Source organism: Lepisosteus platostomus, chromosome 1, assembly GCF_059453375.1.
Source record: "Lepisosteus platostomus isolate fLepPlt1 chromosome 1, fLepPlt1.hap1, whole genome shotgun sequence".
Classification (NCBI taxonomy): Eukaryota; Metazoa; Chordata; class Actinopteri; order Semionotiformes; family Lepisosteidae; genus Lepisosteus; species Lepisosteus platostomus.
Genome location: NC_142611.1, coordinates 43,014,466 through 43,038,879, shown reverse-complemented (window position 1 = coordinate 43,038,879; position 24,414 = coordinate 43,014,466). Strand labels below are relative to the sequence as shown.

Genomic DNA, 24,414 nt, shown 5'->3' with positions numbered 1-24,414 from the left:
CCTCTTAGGCAGTAACTCACATTGACTGTCATAGTTATATAAAGATTATTTGTATATTTGTTAGTATGAAGACCATAACTTACAAACAAATGCCATTCTTATGAAATATAAACAATGTGAAAGGTTTCTGTAGAATTGTTATTATTTGTAAAAAAGCAATGTATGCCATTTTTATATATGTAGTAGTATAATAACTGACATCTGATCTTATGTACTTACAGTATAAAGAAATTGTGTTAAACCTCTGAATTTAAATGCATTGGAATATTTTTAGTGAAACACATTAATCTGCTTATACCCACTGACACAGTCTATAAACTGCAGTATTATATTTGGAATTTCTATCTAGACTATTTAGAATAAAATGATAGTCAAGCAGCCATCATTGCTTATAAAGGATGAATTTGTAAATATTTTAATTGTATTTACTCCAAAGATAAACACCAAGATTCTTTTTAACTGGGCAAAGTGTTATTTTAACAGAAGTAGTAAATGTTATTTGGACATGTTCCAGTACCTTAAGTAGTTTTAAAGGGTGCAGTACTTTACAATACTTTAGTGATTGTGGCAAAATGTATGTTTTCGAATGTAAACAAAACATGAAGTACTAAAAATACACTATTGAAATACTGTCGTACTGCAGTTACTATTTTTTTAAAATAAATCCTAACAACCACCAGTAATTTCTGCTCTTGAAAGTCTAATAAAAATAAATATTTTTGGGTGATTTTGGAACTGCCTAGTGCATGTTCTTCATGTCTTGGCTCCAACAACCAACACAGCAGAAAATGAGCATACAGTATATTCATAAATGGATAGATTCCTCCGACCTGTCATTTAAGATCTTTGACCTTAAAACAAGTCTAAAAAGCTTTTGTAATCTATCAAAAGGTTTTCTATTCAGAAAATATAATTTTTATGAATATATTGTAGAATAAGGTTATTTTTAGAACTTGAACACACCAATATGCAGAGAACCAACATCAGTGTCTTTAACGATTTTCATGGTGGACTAAGCCCAAACAAACTGTAAAGCACGAGGGCTTGTTTTGAAACTAGAGAGATTGTTGCACCAATGCTTCTGTTCTCCTTCTTAAGAGCTCCCCTAGTAGACAGGTTGTACTCTGAGGTTACTGGATAAACGAGCAGCTCCGCTCCAGGTCACCCTTTTCTCTCCTGTGGACCTGACAGTGGTTTCTGCCGGGGTCAGCTGCTCTTGCCCCAGGGTCTGGTGTCTGTGGGGAATCAGTGACCACCACAATAAGTAATTATTGTTACAACATATTGCCGTAAGCAGTTACTTTGTTGAATGTTGGTGATTTTACTTTTGTTTTATAAAAATGTTTCATAAAAAATACTAAAAATACATACATACGAAGCACTCTTCTTACTAGTAACATACTTTAGGTATAAGGTGTCATAAAATCATACAGTCACTTAGAATTATAGAAATGTATTGATTCACTCTTGCCATTTCAAAATACAGAGGTGGACAGAACCATTTAAACTGACTTTAATTCTGCTTTTTGCTGTACTGTAAAATCAAAGTTAACTGTCATGGACAGCTGCCTTGCAAAGTACTTTGCAACGTCTTGTTCCAGCATAATTAGGAATGACTAATTTCACTCTGTGGTTTGGCTGCATCCTGTTTATAGTATTTACTGACCTATTTACAGGAAAACAGTGTGGATTCGCTTTCAGTGTCCATAGCTTTCTAGCCACAAACATATCCAGTAAATACAGTTCAGAAACTGCTCAGTATTTTTCTGTTTTGTGGTATTTTTTCTGCTTTTCTTACACAAATGCTGTGTTCTTTTTTATGCTTTTTGAAGGAGTTTGTCATAAGGTATTGTTAAGTAAATGTTATCTTGTTTGATGACCAATTATTGTATAGTTTGTAATTGGCCAGAAAATGATATTGTGTTTATGTTTCAAGAGAGAGCCATAATCAACCCTGTTTCTAATCTCCCTGCTCTTTAAATTAAAGACATTTACCAAATGAATAAAGAGAAATTCAAACTTCTGCCTCAAGGTTTGGCTCACAGCTGGGGCAGTTGTTTTGTTTATTGGTAAAGAGTGGACACTGCTCGTAATTGTCTTTATTGTGAGGATGCCAGTTTGCACCTAGTTGCTGCCTGTCACACCTACACATCTGCCTTTCCTTTTCTTGGCGAAGAGTGAATGTAAATAGATGCCAAAGAATTTTCAGATGCCCATGGTGGCATTTTTATGGGGCAGATGTGTTTATGCCGCACATTTAGTAAAAGACCACTTAACCCTGTGCTTAGTATTATATTGGTGGTAGCTGAAATAATGAGACGTTTTTTGTCTGTTAGTGAAAAAGACGATTGTGTTAAGAAGAATGACTTGTAAACTTTGTTCATAATATTGTTAATTTTAACATAATAAAGTACCTATGCTACTTTATGGATAGTTCTCATCCCTTATCCAATACATTTGTGGGTTTCTGAGCTAAATTTGTGGGGAGGCTAGATGATTGCATGTCCTATGCAAACTTTATCTTGCTGATTCTTAAAATATTCTACTAGTTATTCTAGCATTTTCTTCATTCATACATTTTCATTTCTGAGAAAATTCGTCTTTAATGCAGATGCCACCCACACTCACTTCTGAGATTATCATAAAAGCTAGGAGTGCTCCGGTTTGCAGTTGAGAATGCAGAACCATAAAATCTTTCCTGTCTGGTAGTGTTTTGCTTCTGTTTTTTCAGATGATGAAGATGGGAATAGAGCCTCTGGCACTGCAGGTCATTTAGGTGACCCTCAGTAAAGGCTTGAAGCGAAGGCACTACAGGTCCATGGGTTTAATATACATTGTGCACATGACTGTTTATATTTATTGCCAATGTATGATCATTAAAAATTTGAGAAGCAACACCACTGCAATGACTTCTCTCATTAGATGCACGATCACAACATTCAGGCATGTGGTTAATGCCAATACTCTGGTTTCTTCCAGGAAATGGATGGAGTAGATTGTCAGATATACTGTTAAATTGTTAAATACCAATTGCATTGGATGGGCGAAATGGCCTGCTCTTGTTAGTAACATTTTTACTGTACATTCTAAGTAGCACTTAAATATCTGTAACATCTTAGAGGATTGAAGCAGCCCTTTCAGATAAACCTGATTGGGAACAAAAGAATATTCAACCATTTTGTATATATTGCAGAACCATCAGCACTTTTCTCTGATCAGTTCCAGAATTTACATAATGTTGTGCTCAATGGACTAGAAATAATGTCTAACGTCAATGTATCAATGTTAGTTCAATGAGAATGGTGGTGTTTGAGAACAAATAAGATGTGTTTTGGTCACAGAGGTCCTAATAATGATCATGTCAGAGCTGCCCAAAAGAGATACATTGTCTACTTTGGTATGTTTAAATATGATATCAATCCTTATAAATAGGAATAGAAGAGGTTTTTATTGCTTCCTAAAACTGTTTTTTTTTGTCAGAACAAACTAAGGCAAGAAGTTATGTTAATTAATACGTCCAACATGTAGCAAGGTGGGGTTTGTGATAAACTCACCTCGTTGTCTTTGGGGAAAAAAATAACAAACCAAAACAGCTTTTCCCGTAAGAAGAGACAAGAGAAATGTATTTTGTGTAAAAACAGGCACTTCCAAGGTAAAGACAGGGTTGTACGAAGAAATATAAACCTTGGATAGAGCTCTTCCACAGATGTGAAACATCTGTTGTACTTATTAACATCATACCACAGATGGTGAGTCACTGCTATTGCTAAGCGAAGGGTATTGTGCTGATCTGAGGAGTGTTTGATATTTGTAAGTTAATGTGTTGATATCCACAAGTATAATAGTTCATTCTTTTTAGTAATAATAATAATAATTCCTTGTATTTGTATGGTTCCTTTCATCCCCGTTGATCCCAAAGCACTTCACAATAAGTAGGAGATCAGTACTGCTCTGTGCAGTACTGATCTTGGACCACAGATGATAAATTCAGGCATTCTTTGAAAGAGAGATCAATTGACAATAGTAAGTCTTAACTGAAAAAAAACAAGGTATAATGAAGCAATGGATGAGCCAGCACAGTGGTGTGGCCATTAGCACTGCTGCTCCACAGGTTTGTGGTCCTATATTTAATTCTAGGCTAGGGAGGCTTCTGTAAAGAGTTTGCATGCTCTCTCTGTGCTCACCTAGTTTACGTCCAATTGCTCCAGTTTCCTCCCATCTTCCAAAGACATGCCGGCCAGTTTGACTGGCATGTTTACAGTAAATCATCACTGTGCAATGTGCCCTGCAATGGACTTGCGACCCCTCAAAGATGCAGCTTGTGTTTGCCAGCTTAGGCTTTGGGCAAAGAGTCTTTGGGCCATGGAAGACTGTAATGTGATGTTTAATGTAGCTGTTCAGGAAGGTGTCATTTCTTTGTTGTTATTTTCTAGTATTAGTTAAGAGAGACACTGTTTTGGAGAACATACACTAGCTTATTTTTGTCAAGTTTGCTATATTGAAGTGTTTTTTTCTGTTTCCCTGTTGTTTCCTACTGTATGTACTCGTATAGCCGTTCACTGCACTGCAGCTGTGGTTGATCTCTCCACACATGCTAATGTACATCAGCACATGGGATGGGGCAGGGGCTGATATTTGGGATGTTTGTGTTGTTTGTACTTTGCCCTTTCGGCCTTCAGCTCCTTCAAATACACAGCGGTAGAATGCAGTTTTTAGTGGAGTGACCTTTGCAGTGAGCGTTTATCTTTTCCCACATCTGTAATTTATACTGAACACAAAAAGTGATACAGTATTTTGCATTCAGTTCAGTCCAAAACGTCCACTCAGATATGCATATTTATTTAAATATTTTCATGGCACTAAAAGTCAATATGAGATTAGCACAATGTCAAAAAGTGAATACAATCAAGAGGCACCTTTGAGCAGTTTCACTCTGAAGGTTAACATGTCTCTGTTGCACCAAGGGCTAACCACCTTAACTGCAATAGTTCTGAGCGGGCTTCCGCTTTATTCGTAACAGCTGTGTTATTGGTTGGAAGTCAGTGATGAAAATATAAACAGTAGGCAATGAGACAAAACTATTCTCGTAATGTTACAAAAATATGCTTCCAGTACTGCAAAAAGAGTGTAATTCCATCACGTCAGCCTCATCATTCACTTTGTTCAATTGACCACATGTTTATTGTTTAAAGAAGTGAAGAATGAAAGGACGTAATTTCCTTATTGATCATTTGAGAATCATCTTTGCCAGAATACCATGTAAACTCTTCAATTTGCAGTAGATGTGTTCTTGACCAAAGCAGTCTGCAAAATAAATTACTTAAATATTATCAAATTACTCCATTCGCCCAATAAATAAAAGCTTGAGTCAGCGCAGACTGAGTTTAAATGTGTTCAGTATTTTTAGCATGTTTTAACATAGGTGAAAGCCAGGCTTTGTAATTTTTCCACTTTCTTATCTCATTATAAACTGAAGTATAAACTGTAATTAAACAGAATGAACACCAACCATAGAATAATTTATCTTCCATAAAGCACAAAACATACAAAATAGGCACTCAACCATCCACATTTCCATGCTATAATATCTTTGCTGACTGCCCTATCTTTCTTACACCCAAAGAAGGCTCCATAGCTGAAATGTTGTGTTTTCTCTCTTTTCTTTTCAGCATGGAATAAACCTATTACTTGTTCCTTTGCATCCTGTGCATGCTGATGCAGCTACCCCACAATAAATAATGAATACAGTGCAGTCTGTAAGTATTTGGACAGTGACACAATTTTTGTTGTTTTGGCTCTGTACTCCAGCACATTGGATTTGAAATGAAACAATAACTACAAGTATAGGGTTATGCAGAATGTCAGCTTTAATGCAAGGGTATTTACGTCTATATTGGCTGAACCATATAGGAATCACAGCCCTTTTTATACATAGTCCTCCCATTTTAGGGGACCAAAAGTAATTGGACAATTGGCTGCTCAGTGACAACAATGATGTTGTTGCATCATTAGTTCATGCACAAGAGAGCTAACAAAAAGTCTAGAGTTGATTCTAGATGTGACATTTGCATGTTGCTGTTGTCTTTCAACATGAGGACCAAAGAAGTGTTAATGCCATTAAGGCGGGCCATCATGAGGCTGAAAAATCAGAATAAACCAATTAGAGATGTAGCCAAAACATTAGGTGTGTCAAAATCAACTGTTTAGTACATTGTTAAGAAGGAAGAATGCACTGGTGAGCTGACCAATAGCAAATGACCTGGCAGACCACAGTAGTGGATGACCAAAGAATACTTTCAATCGTGAAGAAAAACCCCTTTTCGACTGCTGATCAAGAACACTCTCCAGGATGTAGGCATAGATGTGTCAAAGACCACCATAGAGAGAAGAATACACCAGCATAACCTCAGAGGGTTCACCACCAGATGCAAACCACTGGTAAGCCTCAAGAACAGAAAGGCCAGGTTACAGTTTGCTAAAAAGAATGTAAAAAAGCCTGTAAAGTTCTGTGACCAAGTCTTATGAACAGATGAGTCAAAGATTAACCTGTACTGGAGTGATGTAAAGAGGAAAGTGTGGAGAAAAAAAGGAACTGCTCATGATCCAAAGCATACCACCTCATCTGTGAAACATGGTGAGGTAGTGTCATGGCTTGGGCATGTATAGCTGCCAGTGGAATCGGCTCACTTGTCTTTATTGATGATGTGACTGCAGATGGCAGCAGCAGGATGAATTCTGAAGTGTACAAGAAGCCTCTTATCTGCTCTGATCCAACCAAATGCTTTCAAACTCATTGGACGGCGCTTCATCTTGCAGCATGACAATGACCCCAAACATACTGCTAATGCAACTATGGAGTTTTTCAGGGCCAAAAACTGGAATGTTTTTGACTGACCAAGTCAGTCACCCGACCTGAATCCCATTGAGCATGCATTTCACTTACTGAAGACAAGACTGACAGCAAAAAGCCGCCGAAACAAGCAGGAACTAACAATGGTTGAATTACAGGCCTGGCAGAGCATCACCCGGGAAGATACCCAACGTTTGGTGATGTCTATGGGTTGCAGACTTCAGGCAGTCATCGATTTGCAAAGGATTTGCAAACTGCCAAATTTTATTTAAGGTTATGTTAATGTGTCCAATTACTTTTGGTCCCATGAAATGGGGGGACTATGTATAAAAAGGGCTGTGATTCCTACATGGTTCACTCAATATAGATATAAATACCCTGGAATTAAAGCTGACATTCTGCATTTTAACCTCATAGGCATTGTTTTATTACAAATCCAATGTGCTGGAGTACAGAGCCAAAACAGCAAAAATTGTGTCACTGTCCAAATACTTATGGATCGCACTGTATGTTCAATAATGTGTGTACACGAGACTCCCAGTTGGGCCATCTGTGTCAGTAGATTTTGAGGTCCACCAACAGGCCTTTCTGAAGGTTACAACAATTCTGCTTATTTGGCACATTTGCAGCATGTCTATTATAGCTTAACACAATTTCAGAAGTTTCATTAGTTTTATGTGAGGTTGTCCTTGTATTTTAAGTAAAATATGCACACTATTTACACAGCTTATTCTCACTGTTCTTCTTCCCCAGTTCCACTGGCAGCTTACAAGTGGTTGGTTTGCTTTCTTCTACGAGAAAGTTACCACAAACTCAAAGAAGAGAAGGCATCTGGGAAAACAGATTTTGAGGCAAGAAACAATAGCCAGGTAAATTATCCCCTATCCTCATCTCCATTATTGAGATGATACTGTAAGTTATGCTTGGGGCACCCACATTATGTGAGGCCTTTTGTTTTATGAGCTTGCTTACAGATTTGTATGTCTTATGGGTGCAATTAAGAACCTAGTAGAATCCTGAACAAATGTGTAAATGCTTTAGGCATTCATCCTCGCTCTACAGCTCCAGTTTTTCTATTTCTTTTTTTTAAATTAGTGATCTGCTCCCTGAAGGTAAGGCTGCAAGAAGAGCAGATGTTTGTAATGGATTGTGTGCTTGTTCTCTTGAAATCATTCTTGAAAACCTAATCCTTTCCTTTCAGTGAACAGTTCCCCAATTGTCATTTTTAATGTATCAGTAGAAATAATCTTTCCTTTTTTTTTCCTGTTATAACTTAACACAATTGTTTATAGTTAGATCAAAACATGTTCCACTGAAGAATATGGAATGTAACATACATGTTATTAAAGAATAGTTATCTTAATTCTGTCTATCACTATGTCTGGCTATGCATCGGTTTGTTGTTCAAAGTAAACACTTTCAGTTTAGGAAGTATTCTTACCACAGTTTATTTTAAATATATTTGTTGAAATACAAGTTCATAATTTCTCCTTACTGGTGACAAAAGTGCAAAATATTTTCATTGTCTAATATTTGCATTGTCTGGAGGTTTCTGGAACAATTTAAAGGAAAAGGGGTGTTCATTTTTTTCTGTGTTTTGTGAGTGTTTAACAGCTGTTGTTTCCTGAAAGGATATTTCTCCCAGGCCTAATCAAAATACAGAAAACTTACCCCTTACCTCGTTTTTGAAAAATAATATTTTTCAAGGAGGATATAAGCTCTTTCAGAAAATAAGCACCCTTTGTTTTTGTGCTCTTCTGTGAAGGTCTTTTTTGACACATGGGTTTCCATGGCTCCCAGCTCAAATAAGAGGTTTCTAATAACATAATTTCTAATGGACAGATGTACCATAACACAGTTGTGTAGTTGAACACCAGGTAGACTAAGTGCAATTTCATGTTGTCTGTTAAAGAACATGTTGGTAACTGCAACTAAACTATAGTTTGTTTTAAAACAAATGTGAGAATATACTGTAGGGCGGCACAGTGGTTAGCATTGTTCTCTCGCATCACTGGTGCCCTGGGTTCAGTTCTGGGTCTGAGATAGTATCTGTGTCGAGTTTGTATGGTTTTCCCCCTGTTGCCTTGTGTTTCCCCACAGTCCAAAGCCGTTCTGGTAAGTTCATTTGCTTCTATGAAAATTGGTCCTGGTGTAAATGTGTGCATCTCTGTGTATTTTTCTGTCCTGCGATAGACTGGTGTGCCATCTGGGGTGTACCCTGCCTTGTGCCCTTTGCCTGTCAGGATAGACTCTGGCTCCCGTGCAATCCTGAAATGGATGAAGTGGTTACAAAATGGATAGATGTTTGAAAAATTTCAGCCATTAATGTGATATTTTTTGTTGTACCGTACAAATATAATGGACATTCACAAAATGCCATTAGCTAGCTAGTGCTATTCAAATGACAAGCAAGACTGATTATTCATTTTAGTGAGTAAGATTTATGGTAATGTTCAATATGTTCATGTATCTTTAACAAAACAGCTGTCCTCTTCCAAAAATAATTAAACTAACGATTTTAAATACGACAGCTTGTGGAACAGTTCTCGGTATGCAAATTAATATTATATAATAAAAGTAACCAGGAATGTCTAAATTATGTTTTAATTGGAATTGAGAATGATACTTAAAAGGAACATTTCAACGGAAAATAGTTATTGATCTGTATTATTAATTAATATGTGACACTATTAAAAGCTAAAGTCTATTTTGGTTGCATTCCAGGGATGGTTAGCAGAAAAATATAGGAAGTACTGCAGTGCAGCTGCAGGAACACTCTGTGATGTTTCTCACATTTGTTACTGATAAGTTTTCATTGTATTGCATACAGAACAAAAATCCATCTGATGTGTGAAGAGAAACATGTGGTTTAAAAGATAGATAATCTTTTAATGAGGTTGGAATTGATCCCAGTTGATGACAGCCGTATGGTTGATGTCAACTTTAAGAGTAAAAAAAGTATTACGGGAAATCAAAGATAAAGCAATGATTCATTTCCCTTATTGAGATGTTTGTAAAGGAAAGACACCATTTTAGTTTTCCAAAATGCATTAAATAAAATACAGTATAATACAATAGAAAGGTTTGTTAAAAGTCCGCCATTTAAATCTTTATATTTAAAGGTATGAACAAACAATTTAAAAGGAAGGACCCTATTTCCACACAGGACTAAATCCAAATGCTATATACACAGATTGAGATTAGTTTCTCCCAAAGGCAGAAATCACAATTAATCACAATCACAGTTGATCATGTCTTGATCAACAACAAATGGAGATGATTCATGACAAATGTCCATATCGGAAAAGGTACCAATGTCATGTGACATAATGTTCTAGAAATTGGTACAAGCCATAATATTACCTCTAACATTACTGGAATAACAAAATCAAAACTGTTAATCAAGTTCACCAAACTCTTTTTACAATCATTTGCAATGCTTTGCTGCAGTAGCTTTAAGGTCTTACTGATCATTGGGGTGTTCAGGCTCCAGTGTTTTCTTCAGAATGCAAAATGCATGCTGAATTGTATTTAAATGCAGGGATTGACTTGGCCTGTCTTAAGAATTTCCACTTTATTCTCCTGATGAAATCCATAGTTGCATCCTGTTACCAGGACAAATCCTGGTTGATTCAGCTGCTCCTACTTCTGTGCAATTGTGCTTTCATTTGCAAGATCCAATCTGTTACCAACTGGTGCCCCTGCTCCAGGGGACGTCACATCTATAATTTTAAAAGTACAGTTCTGACGCTACTTCCCTATATACAGTAACTCATGTGTTAGCCTTCTTTATTGTTCCCCTATACTTTATGAGTTAAGTTATGAGTCAGCCTAAATGTCTACATTTTTCTACTTCAGTACCATCCTTTAATACTTAAAACGTATTACATTGCATTCGTCAATGTTAAACTCTTTAAGTGTCAGCCTAAGTCTGCGTTTTGACTTTTATCTTTTGTGTTGTGGAAGCTATATTATATTTCTTACTTACATTTAAGGGAACTCCTCTTAGCAGTACCTCTTACCTCTAAACAATTGACCAGTTATTAATTTATGTGGATGTACATTATTTGGATTTCCTGTTGCTTTCAGTGAGAATTTTTTTTTGTAAAGTGTCACTTTGTTATTACAGTGTTTGGTGACTGTTTTAGCTTCTCAAAGAAAATGAGGATGAGAAGGAGTGAATTATGGAGGACAAGGCATGAGTGAACAGAAGGAATCAGATGATGAAGTAAAGGAAGAAAAGTGGAAACAGCAGGGCTAACGTAAACATGAAATAAACTGAAAAATGGAAAGAAGAATGTATTGAGTAGAGAAGGAAAGAAACAGAGATGAAAGAATAGTCAGAGCACATAAGAGTGGTGACAAAGGGAGAAGAAAGAGTCATTCTGGAAAAGATTATCTTATGTCTAATGTGCAATATATACTAATGCATAACTAAATACAGAACAAAATTCACACACATACCGGAAGGATTCAGAGTCAAAATGATTTTTTTTATTTTTTTATTTGTAGTATTAAACTTTGCTTGCTCCTTCACAGTTCAAATACAGTATTGTTGTACTCCCTACTCTAACCCACATTACCAGTAAGGTCCAAAAGCAATTATGGAGATGGTTGAGGTGGTTATAACAGACCTTGAATGATATGATGACCCTCTGTCCTCCTGGTCATGCCAGTAGCAACCAGGTGATATGCCAATAGCAACTCTTGCCAATAACAATAATTTATTTTTTTATTGTTATTTAACCAGATTTCTTACTAATTTTGATCATCTCAAGACAGAAACAGAACATGTGGTGCTTTTATTAAATCACTTAATTTGAGCTCAATATTTTTTACACCAAGGAATAATGCTGAAAGAGAAATCAACAAACCAATCTGCTTACATACTGTAAGCTGTAACTGTTTGATCATTGTCTTCAGGTATATGCCCAATAAGACATTAATGTAAGACTGTTGTGTTTTCATTGTGTTTCATCAAATATATTTATAAAACTATGAAGGACATTTTATTTTACCCGTTAGACAATTATTTTACTGTTTTCATATACTTATCAAGAATTCACTAAAAATAATGTGAGGAAAAATCGAAAATTGAGGAGGCACAGTTTCATCGACAAAGTGATCGGTTTCCGGTAAACTAGTTGATGGAAAAGGTGTTGCGTATAGGAATTAAATTTAGCATGAATAACCAAAAAGATGGTGGTCGTTGTGTTGTATAAAAACAAAGATTGTTTTCCATTCGAGAAGTAAAACAAAGTTGTTCGTTTGCATTTATAATGATAGCATTGGAAGGAGGTAATGAATAGTAGCTTGGTAGAGATTCAGAGCAGACCACAAAATGATTTAATGAAGCCTAAAGACAAGGATATTAATACAATTACAATGTTTAAAAACTGCAAACAATTGTTTCTGAAATCTAGTTCTTTTCTTTCTTTTACCCTAGGTCTATTACTGTCGCTCTCTGGCGATTGTCTATATAGAGCACACTGTGCTACAGAGATTCCATGATTTCACACATGATCCTGCTACTCCAGCCCGCCTGCAACCTGTGTTGAAGAACCTCAGTGGATTGTATGGCCTGTGGACACTCAGCAATCATATGGCAATCTTATATCAAGGTGCTGGTCATGCTTTCTTTTTACAAACCCCAAACTGAATTTTAGGCAGTTTGACAAGTGGGACAACTTGGTATAATAGATGGGTTACAATATTACAAATATTGACTTGCGTGTTTTAAAACGTTTTACAATTGTGTCAAAATGAACAAGCTCGCTCTAGTCTGCAAATGTTATAATTCAGAAGCAGCACATCATGTTTTTTATAATCATTATCTACAGTACAGAGAAATACATTATTAAGATGAAGCTCCATTATTCAGGACAGAAAACATTTGGATTTCTGAAGGACTTTGTCTTCATTAAATTATTCTGCCATTTTCACTTATTTTGAATTTGTTTTTGGTTCTTTAATTAGGTGGATACTTATCCAGAAAGCAGCATGCTGACATGATTCAAAATGCTATTCTTAGGCTCTGCTCACAGGTAATTGCCTGACTATTTATTGTTTGTTGTCTTGTTTATTGGGATTTATGGAGGGCCTGAAAAGTTGAACTTGTCAGTTTGATTTTAATCCACCCCATTGTAAATATTTAAATATTTTGTATTTGCTTAAATTCACTGCATGTGCAAGCATTTTTATGTGTTCATGAAGTTTTTTTAACACAGTAGAAATCAGGTTAAGATTGAGCATGATGATTCAGTAGAATTTAATATGGACTTGTGCTTTGTGGGTAGCACTTACTGTAGGTTTTCTATAGCTGTGGGATTAGCAGTTGTTCTGCACCCCACAGCACAGATTACTTGTCTCATTTCTTCATTGTAATAATAATTGTATTAGTAGTAAATTGGAATAGAGGCACCTTTCATATTAAAGACGCCCCAAAGCTAGGTACATAAGGGCAACAGTATTCACTCACTGCTAATGTAATTCTAGAATTCTTGTGTGCTTTTGTGGTGCAGTAGCTTTGACTTCATATTTGTCTCTGTAATAGCTGAAGGATGAGGCTGTGGCTCTGGTGGATGTCTTTGCTCCCCCTGACTTCATCCTGAACTCACCCATTGGCAAAGCAGATGGTGAGGTAAGGGACAAACCATGAAGCAAATTATTGCTTAATGTTCTCTTAAACCTTTTGCAGTAAAGAAAATATATATTTTAAACACATTTCAATAATAAAACGTTTACTCTGATGACTAAGGTGCCATTTACAGTATTTGAGAATTATTGCTGCTTTAATTTGCCTGACACCTTAAATATTTAGGTATTTAATATTAATATTTAAATTTAGGATTATAACTAAATTGAATAACTTGATATTAAATATTAAGAGAAGCTGAAGGGATTAAGAAAATTCATTTGGACATCTCATATGAAGAAGAGACCAATGTTTCTCAGTCTTTTCCTATGTGTTATGGCTAGCAATAATGCATATTTTATTCGCAAGGGCAGAGGTGTAGTTTGTACTTGAAAAGTGATCAGGCTTAACAAGTGACACATTTCTTGGCCGCAACCCTGTAAAGTCTGGCAGCCTCTTCTTGTCACGAACACGGACTAAGATCCGTGTCAGGTCTTGTAGTAGACCCTACAGTATGTGATGCGGTAAGAGCTGGAGAAAACAGGAGGCGTGGTAAAAGGAAACACACAGGGGCTTAATAGTGCACAAAATAATAGTGACAGCCCGTTAGACAGTGAACAGGGGAGACAATGAACGGCATCCAAATCCAAACGGGTCCAAAGACAGGTCAGGCCACAGTCCGGGAGACCATCAGCGAATAATCTATCCTGGGACGCGGTAAGGTTAAAATCCCAGGGAGGGGGGAATACACGGACAGACAAAACATGGAGGTCCAAGGGTGACGGGGTGAGATCCTCCAGACCCCGGGCTCAGGAAGTGGGAGGTGTCGGAGATGAGGCATATGCCCTCAGGAGACGGACGTAGGGTTTCCTGGTGCCAGGTGGATCTTGTGACATCCTTACCCTAATGACGAGCCCCGAGGACTGGAGGAGCTAGTCTTTAAATAATACACATAACAAGGTACACCTGGGGAGCTTAATCACAAGAACAATCACAGGAGTAGTGGAGCGCCCTCTAGGGAGGGATGTCAGTCGTGACACTTCTAGTGACCAATATCACCTTTAATAGCATATCATATCAAATATCTCATATTTAATATCTAATCTTTAACTTTTTAGTAAGAATTATCATGTTCATCAACACATCATTGCAGTAAGTCTTATAAGCACATGATTTGTTGGTAAATATTAAAAATCCTTTTTCATTGAATGTTTGCTAGATACCTAATAGTTGATTATATTTACACTTATTTATCATTCAATTTTTACAAAGGTTGTTAGGACATTTTTTAAGATTATTTGATGTATTTTTTGTGTGAATCTACCATGGTTTTGTTTTTACTTGTAATTGTTTTCATTTGATATCAGAAGAAATTTTGGCATCTCCTGATGTCCCTTAAATGTTTCAAGAAATCAAAAACCACTATAAAACATGTGACAAACATTTTTCTCCTTAATTGGAATTCATGCTAATTACTGATTCTGCCTTTACTTATTGCTAGTCAATATTTTTTACAAATACAATTTCAAGAAGATTTCAGGCAGAATGATTAAGAAGGGCTTCATAAGTAGAAAAAACAGAAGAATGTTTAAAAAAGACAGACACATACCACTATTTCCTCATATCCTCTAGAGGACTGACACACAATGGATTGTTTGCTGAAGTTACTCTGACACACAACTTTTGTACATATTTTCACAATTTAGTCTCTTGAACTTATTTGTGACTTCTCATCGTACACAACTTCAAAAAACACATCTAATTTTGTTAGGTTTTCATAGTTTAGTTAAATTGTTCAGATAAACCATTTGTTCTAAAGCTTATTATAGCTTCTGTACTTACACTACCTTCAAAACGTTTGGTGTACCATGACTGTTGAATAATTCTGCTATTTTGTGGTTCCACCAGTAGTCAGTCAAAAGGCTAAGGACTAATTATGTAGATCAGCACCGCTTGGATTTTCAGAAAGAAAATTCAGCAGATATCCATCTGTCCATCTAATAACAGCTTTATACAATACAGAGTTGCAGGAGATCCAATCCCGGCAAGAGAGGGCGGATGAGATGCAAACACAGATATGCACACACTCACAACAGGGCGAGTTATCCCAGAAGCCAATTAACCTACCAGTATATTTTGGAATGTGGGAGGAAACTGGAGCACCCAGAGGAGAACCATACAAACACAGAGAGAACATACAAGCTCCATGCAGATGCTGTAGCACCCCAGGTTCAGAACCAATCCCAGGGCTCCATGGATTTGGAAAATCATGCTTTATTAACATTACGTACTGTATGACACACTTTTACAAGTGTTATATGTTTTATGATCACTGAGGGACATGTTTCAGATTAATTACTGAAACCACAGATGGGTCGTATTGTTTTATATACAGCTGTGATAGATTCCATAGGAATTTCAAATGAGGTATGGAGATCTGTTTTGTAATAATTTGTGCCCTGGTGTTAAATGAAACAGGTTTATGGCCAATACAACATAAACATATGTTGACAATTAAAAATTTTAAAGTGAAATATTTTAATGCTTAGAATAAATTCTGAGAACATTTATAAATGTTTATAGAACAGACGTATGTATTTCTTCTTTGTCTAAAATATTGCTAAATTGGTGAATTGTTTTGCATCCTTATTTTCCATTACTATTTCAAAAGTCTAGTTTGAATCATGAGAAGTGTTACTCATTGTTTCGGTATTTATTTTTTGGCATGTGACTTCACTTTAAACTTGTCTATGACCAATGCTCATTTTCAGTTAAAAACTAACATGTGCTAATCACAAAATAAGACCAGCTGCTCTCCACTTCACATCTCAGGCTCACCTATCCCTCAATCGGAGTTTATAGGTGACACTTATCATTAATCCAAGACCCAATTAACTGGCTTTTCAGTCCTGCATGTTACCAACTCATACTGCATGTGTATTTGCTCATTTATGTTCACCAAAAAATGAGACTTCCGGACAATATTATCTTGAACGGGTTTAAAATGTAGGAAATGTACTGTAAACACAACTGCAATATTTTAATACGTTGTGATTAATAATTATAAAAAACATCTATACCCCAGAAGGGTCTAGTAAAGATGTAGTGATTTCTAATATCCTTTGAAAAGAAGGTATGTTGTTGTAAAATAAACAGGGAAAACACAAACACTAATTCATCCAAAAACCATTTGTCCGAACTATGGTGCATCACAGGTGCTCTCCACACCAACCTGACAAAGCTGAGGATGATAGGTGGTACTGTATACAGTGTGTATATTGAGTGCCATTTCAGTTTTTTGCAGATGAGGATTATAAGAACCAATATGAAGAAATCTGTTGTGCAGCTCTATACGATTATACTCTCTTCCTTGCAGTACTGCTGTCAGTCTCTTCCACTCAATAATTTTATTACAGAGATTTATAAGTGAGCTCCTAATAGAACTCCCAAAAGTGCGAATCCTGCCATAGGGGAAGTAAAGAAAAACAGTTTTACCGGTCAGTAGATCACCAGACCAATAATCTCCAGGATACTCGTAGAGCGCAAGGGAATTTAAAGATGCCCTTAGATAGAAACCATAATTGAGGTTTTTACTAGTGTTAAATGCTATTTTTAAAGCCACTATGTATAATATTTTTAATATAATTAAAAGCTGGAAGGACTTGATTCTTGAATCTTGAATCGTGATTAATTCACATCGGATAGAAGATACTAAAAAAATATTAGAATCCTCTGACAGCAGGGAATATTTCTATTCTGTCGGCCTGCCGGTAAGGTAATAATAATAATAATAATAATAATAATAATAATAATAATAATAATAATAAACTTTGTTTTATATAGCCCCTTTAAAGGTGGCTTCTCAAAGCGCTTTACAGGATGACAACAACAATAAATAAGAAGAATACACAAGATAAAACACAATTACAATATACAGAGGAGACCGTGGATGGTGGTACTTAGAAAAGCAAAAGGGTGAAGAATGGAATTAGTTAAGTAAAGGCTTTTCTGAAGAAGAGGGTTTTTAGTCTGGATTTGAAGGAGTTTAGAGAAGGTGACTCTCTGATATCCTTGGGGAGAGAGTTCCAGAGCTTGGGGGCATAACAGTAGGCTGGGCAAATGATTTTTAAAATTTTTAAAAAATAAATAAAAAATGAGATATAATGATGTGTTCCTGCTTAACTTAGACATTGCATGACTTTAAAACATATAAAAACAGGTTTTGAGAGTTAAAAACCACTTTTTATGCGCGAAAAATTAGTGATTTTTCTTCCTCGTGATCAGCTCAGAATCTTTGTGTACGCTGTAAGGTTTTTACTTCTTAATTAAACGTTTAAAATACACGAATTTCATAAAGACAACACACGTTTCGAAGAGAAAAAATCCCATTCTTTTCTCTTCCTGGTGTGTGAAACTGATCAGCAGGTCTTTTTTTCCCAATCAGAGGCTCTGAAAATAGCGTACCGCCCACTGCGCTCCGTCAGAGAGGGGCGCGGCACCGAGAGAGGGAGGAGGCGCGGAGCTCAGCAGTACAGAACGAACGTTCTGCTACCTGGAGCGCTTATGGCAGCGATCGCGTCTGCATTTATAACTTAGTTTTTAAAATTAATCAAGCAATATGAACCATCTCTTTTTACTTTTGAGTCACTTAATTATCATTAAGCACAGCTTTCTCACCACTTAGACTACTTTTTGATACCATCCTTAGACAAAGCAGAAACTTCTTGTTCTGTCTAATGACATTACAAGTGGAAAGATTACAGATTTTAATCGTCTTTAATTTTGTTACGTTATACATTTTAGAAACGTTTCATCCATACAAACACCACAAAACTATTCTCGATTGTATTTCTGAATGGTATGTTACACTTAGTTCACTGTTTTAAATACATCTAATTAAGAAAGTTAGGTGTTAGCATAAACTATTAGCAATCAATATTAAATTTAGCACTGTAATAAGTTGTTGCACTTTCCCCCGCATCTTGTAAAAATATATTTTCATTGTTCAAATATACATTAAATCTGACTTTCATATAATAAGTTAAATACAAAACTAAAGAAAAAGTAGGGTTGAATATAATTCAAAATATTTTGCTAACAATGTTAACTGTTTATAAATAATAAATTGTATTAACTAAAGAGTAGGATGGCACAGTTGTTAGTATGCTTTTTGTTTTGTTTCTTTTTCATAAATACAACAGTAGTACCTGATGTCTCAGTGGCTTTCAAAATTAAATTATGCATGCAAACCTGTGAACTAGAAAGATGACTAAGATATCCATCCATTTAGAATGGTGGCAAAGTGGTTAGCATTGCTATCTTGGAGCACTGGGGTCCTAGATTCAATTCCTGCCATCCTGTGTGTGTGGGGTTTGCATGTTCTCTCTGGGTTACATGGTTTTTCTCCATATGTGTGATATGACTCCCTCTCGCACTCCAAAACATACTGGTAAGTTAATTGGTTTTATGGGAAAACTGGCCCTGGTGTGTGTGTGTTTGTGTCTGTCTGTCCTGTGATGGACTGGCGCTATGTCCAGGGTGTATTCTGCCTTGTGTCCGTTGCTTACTGGGATAGGCTCCAAATCCTCTGTACTGGATAAAGAGATTAGAAATGGATGGAAGTAAAGGCACTGTGTGGATGGAACTATACACAGTGTTAGAAACCCACTATGAAATGGCAGCATCTCACTGAGAATAAAATATTTTATAGTGCTGGCTTAAGGAAACAGCCTTTCCACCTCTCTTGCACATCAGTATCCATACCTAGTTATTTAAACAAATTGCCTCTAATTATAAACATCTTAATATGCTGGCTCTGTGGATCCGCATCAGCTATGTTTGCCCATTCCTTCAATTCATGTGCATCCAACACACAGTTCAATGCTAGCAACTACACAAAATCTAAAATACAATCCTCATTTCAGTATCTATGTAAACATACAGTCTGTTAACTTCATCATCTTCATCAAAAGTATGCCTAACCCCATTAGGAAGTGTTCTTGTTATCAGTGTATTCCTCAAATTATCTTCTTCTTACCAACCTCTCTAGTTCTTTATCCTGCAATAACTCAGCCAACACTTAAATCTTCAAAAGCTGCTTGTGTTAATTTCTTTAAATCACAAATATCATGTGTAAATACTGGCCATGTAATACTCTGCATTGTGGAATAATAGTTTATTTTAAAGGGAACTATAGAAACTAAGAACTAGAGAAATCAAGAAAGGGTTTTTTTTCTAGAATTAATAAATGCACATCCTGTTCACTGGGGAAATTAAATCCACACTGAGCATTCTTCAATATGTTCAGAATATGACAGCGAGAATCCTATCAGGGATGCATTACACCTGTTTTCAAGTCCTTGCATTGGTTACCTATCAGGTTTCGAGTCAACTTCAAAATCCTCATCCTCATTCAGTACCTACAGTATATGGCTTATTATCTGTCTACTCCCCACCTTTGTCCGTCTGACTCTGGTCTTCTAGCTGTCCTCAAGAACATCTACATTCTGTGGGTGACAGGGTCTTCTCTAGCTGCACCCCAGAGCTCTCAATTTGTATTCCCAGTGATATCAGTCACGTACCCTGAGTGCATTTAAATCTAACCTCAGAACCTTTCTTTTCAGAAGACTTAGTGTCTGTATCTGCTTCATTTTCTAATTTTGGTAGCACCTCTAACTGCTTGTCTTTCTTATATGTATTTACTTTGTAATCTGTGGTCCTTTTATCTGTTTTTATATCTACTGTATTGCTTTGAGATGCCACTTTTAAAGGTGATATATAAAATAAAGTTTTTTATTATTGTTATAGAGAAACATGATCAGTTTTCCCTGGTTCAGATAAAAAGATCTAAAGTATAATAGTTTGTCACTCTTCTCATTCCCTTTGCTAAATGACTTATCATACTAATCTGATCAATCTAACTGCCTGTTTTCTGTGCTTTCTCTATCCTGCTAGATTTGCAATTATTATGAAAATTTTCTTCTTGAAATAACTCATTTCTAAATACCTTTTTTCACTGTTAACATCTTGCAGCAACTCTGTGACAAAATATACACTTAGCACAGTTCATCCTGCTACCAACATTGAATAAAAAAAATCTTAAGATTTCTATATTTATGTCTTTATTTAGTGGTTTCATTAGTGACAAAAGGCTAAACTTTCTTGGAAAAATGTATTTTATGTGTTGCGGAAAAAACTGACTTGCTTTAACAAAGTATGTTTACAAATCCTTTCACCTGGCAATCTACCTGAATGCCCAACTATCTGAGAAGCCCTCCATGAAACCATGGTTGCTATTAATTCATTTAGGGCTCATTGACAGAATTGCTGTTTTTTATGCATGCTAATTTTCTGATTCCTCACTCTGTTTCATGTTTATAGATAAGACTGCAAGACTGATCGCGAAGGGAAATTGGTGTACATGTTCATGTACATGATGAACATGTTTGCATGTTGTTTTGTAACATACACCTTTTTGTGATTTTTTGTATATCTAAGCAAGTGTTCCTGCATCCCTCTTCTGCACTATAGTCATGGCTTTTTTTCTGTTTGCTTATTTCAAAGCAACACCTGCTCCATTTCTAAATCTTTTTACTCATGTGCATTTTTGTATTTTTTACAATTCTAGCACTTTAACGTCCTGAATTTTCATTTGCCTTAATTTGTTAAGGAACTTGAGTTTTAGCCTAAAAAAGCTTAAGTTTTCATTATCTTTTGTTTCTTGTCCTACAACTGTTATTATTGATCTCCGAATTATTGTTCTTGACATGACTTCATTCAGCCTTTCCTGAACGTCTATGACAGGCAGAGAGAGTGCTGTTTCTGGTGCGATCTTTTGCAGCTGACATTTCACTGTTTTAAACGAACAAGAAATTAGATTGCTCATAAATCACTTATTCTATATAAACACAGCGTAATTGCCCTCCGAAAATCCTCTTTTTCTTGTTCGTTTTAGAGACCTTGATCGAAACTGATTTTAGATGTCAGAAAGGATTTCTTTTCTCTGTATTTCCTACATGCTTTGTCGAGATTTTAACTTTATATCTAACTTTATATCTAGGCTCAGATTTCAACTATAAATCGAACAGTAATTAATAGCAGTAAATACTGATGTTTTGTGCCCTCTTACCACAAAAATATATATGTTTTGTAGATTTGATTAACTTTATTTCGTACGCGTAGCTACTACCATTCGGACACGGAACAGTTAAAGATGGCGGCAAATCAGACACCCAGAGAGGGGGGGGGGATGGGGCGTCTTCTCGCCTCCATAACTAAAATGCCAAATAGGAGTGGCTTAAGTGACATACACAGTCGTGTAACTGACAGTTTGAGGTAGCCTATTGTGTAAATTTCGCTTTGTTGCTGATAGGTTAAGCTTTCGAAACTGCCCCAAAGTCATGTGACTGATTTTTCGCCCTGTTTCGTTGGTTAAACGCGATGATCACAAGCACCACCATGGTAACTGGGATATGTAGTTTTTAATTCCGTTTGAATTATAACTGTACGTACTGTCTTCATATTTGGCCAGGGCTTTAAAGAGAAGGCGCGCCAAAAAATTTCGGTGACATCGTCTCCGCTTTAAAGCTACCCCCGTGCTGGAAGAATTTGACCTCGGAACGTTTTCCCAGCGTAATAACAGGAGAAGGCCCTGTCACCCAATACAAGCCAGTGCAAGGACTCCAGGATAGGAGTAATGTGAACGCTTGCACTAGAACTGGTCAGGATTCTGGCTTCTGAATTTTGGACATACTGCAGTTCGCTCAGAGAAGATTTAGATACCCCAGCGAGTAGAGCATTACAGTAGTCAATTCGAGAGAACACAAATGTGTTAATCAGCTTTTCAGCCACAGTTAGTGATAGCATAGGGCGTAGTCTAGAATTATTTCTGAGGTGAAAAAAAGATGTTTTGACAGTATGCTGCACATGTGGGTCGAATGTTAAGCCAGAATCAAATATAACCCCAAGGTTTTTCAATTTTGATTGAAGCTCAAGTACAGAGCCATCTACAGATAGGGTTACAGGACTGGCTTTACGAAGTTGATGGGGGGTGCCAATAAGCATGACTTCAGTATTGTCACAGTTAAGATAAAGGAAGTTTTGAGTCATCCAAATTTTTATGTCAGAAATGCAATTAGATAGAATAGAGACAGCCACATCAGTGTCAGGTAAGGGCAGGCCAGCCCGGTGGCATCAACTGAGTTGAGGGGCTACGACTGCTACTCCCCCAAAGTGACTAGCCAGGGAGCCAGAGGTGTGGTTTGGTGTGTCTGGGTAACCATGAGTGAAGGGCTCATCGAAGGAAGGAAACCTCAGGATGATCATATGTGTACCTCGTGTCCTGGTTGCCCCAATGTACATGGAAAAAAGAGAAAATGAGCAAAACGTTCCCCAGCAGTCGTTGAGAGGCATGTCTGGAGAAATGGATAGCCTGTTTCATGGCCATAATGGTAGCTACAACCCCCTAGAGTCACAATACATATTTATGTACGTACAGTTGCATGTATTTTATGCAGAATTATATTTATGATTTATATAACTGAACATATGCATACCTTTAGTCATGGCATGTCAGGGTTTTACTCTTATTCTCCTAGAACAGTATGTTATGCCTCATTTTTGTATATTATTTGTGCTTTTGTACAGAGTTTTGAGTTTCTTTAATGTCACTCATGAACAGAATTGTAGTAGTGGCAAAAGAAGAAGCTTGTAATTCCAAATTATAGCCCTCATGAGGCTGTTTGGTTCAGTATGACCTTGTACTTACTCTGTCTAAAAACTGCTGATTCTGATTGCTGATCCTGTGATTTTGCAGGTAGTAATCATGGGGAGCATGTTTAGGATGTAATTCCAGAACTACTCAGTTATTGGACAGTTCCATTTCATTCTTAAACAGTATATAATTATCAATGGTATTGCCAGAACAGTTTTAATAATTCTTAGATAGAGTATGCCTAGCTCCATACGACAAAAGCCTTTTATTAGGGCAGTCTGTGGAGAAAATCTATAGTTTATGAGTTTTATTTTTACATTTTTGGAAAATGACAAGGCATTTCCCCATATATTTAGCCAATATGTGGTACACCAAAATATCTCACCCATGTATTAAATAGCGTTGTGATGTCTTTCTCAACTGATGACATAACTTTAGATATTTTAGAAACAGCACTGCATAGACCTTCAAAACTATCTGAGATCAGGGGTGAATTAGATGTGCATAATCCCCAAACTGGTAGCTAATATGGGTCCTTTTAAATGGGAGGTCAGTTTTTAGATAGACAATATCGTTCTTCCAAATTCTTAAAGGAAGAAAGGTCTCTAAACCCAAAAATATTGTTCAGATGAGAAATGTTCTTCCTGTTCACAGAAGCAAATGTAAAATATTTCCCTGCAAAGGCAAAGTCTGCAATATGCCAAACAGGAAAATACTTTGATGAAGAAAGATTGCTTAAAAAAATAGAATCACTGATTCGTTTTTTTTTCCCCACCCAGTTTTCATATTATCAGCTGTGTGTTTTTCTCAGCTGAGTTCACAGCCACAATCCCCCTGACCTCACACAGGCAGGAATGAGGTAGTATACAGAGATTCCCACAACCCACGCACCTTCAAATGTCATGTCTTTTAATAGGCTGGGCAAACGATTTTAAAATTTTTAAAAAATAAAAAATGAGATATAATGATGTGTTCCTGCTTAACTTAGACATTGCATGACTTTAAAACATATAAAAACAGGTTTTGAGAGTTAAAAACCACTTTTTATGCGCGAAAAATTAGTGATTTTTCTTCCTCGTGATCAGCTCAGAATCTTTGTGTACGCTGTAAGGTTTTTACTTCTTAATTAAACGTTTAAAATACACGAATTTCATAAAGACAACACACGTTTCGAAGAGAAAAAATCCCATTCTTTTCTCTTCCTGGTGTGTAAAACTG

General features: G+C 36.3%; 1 protein-coding gene across 1 annotated transcript in view; it reads left to right on the top strand.

The window, feature by feature from the left end:
* The window catches only part of acox3 (acyl-CoA oxidase 3, pristanoyl), a 50,942-nt gene that overhangs the window by 20,374 nt on the left and 6,154 nt on the right, over positions 1 to 24,414 (top strand). The window contains exons 14-17 of the mRNA XM_088629426.1: positions 7,604 to 7,719; positions 12,297 to 12,471; positions 12,827 to 12,894; positions 13,404 to 13,490. Coding sequence (XP_088485552.1) covers positions 7,604 to 7,719; positions 12,297 to 12,471; positions 12,827 to 12,894; positions 13,404 to 13,490 — 446 coding nt within the window. The remainder of the gene's footprint in view (positions 1 to 7,603; positions 7,720 to 12,296; positions 12,472 to 12,826; positions 12,895 to 13,403; positions 13,491 to 24,414) is intronic.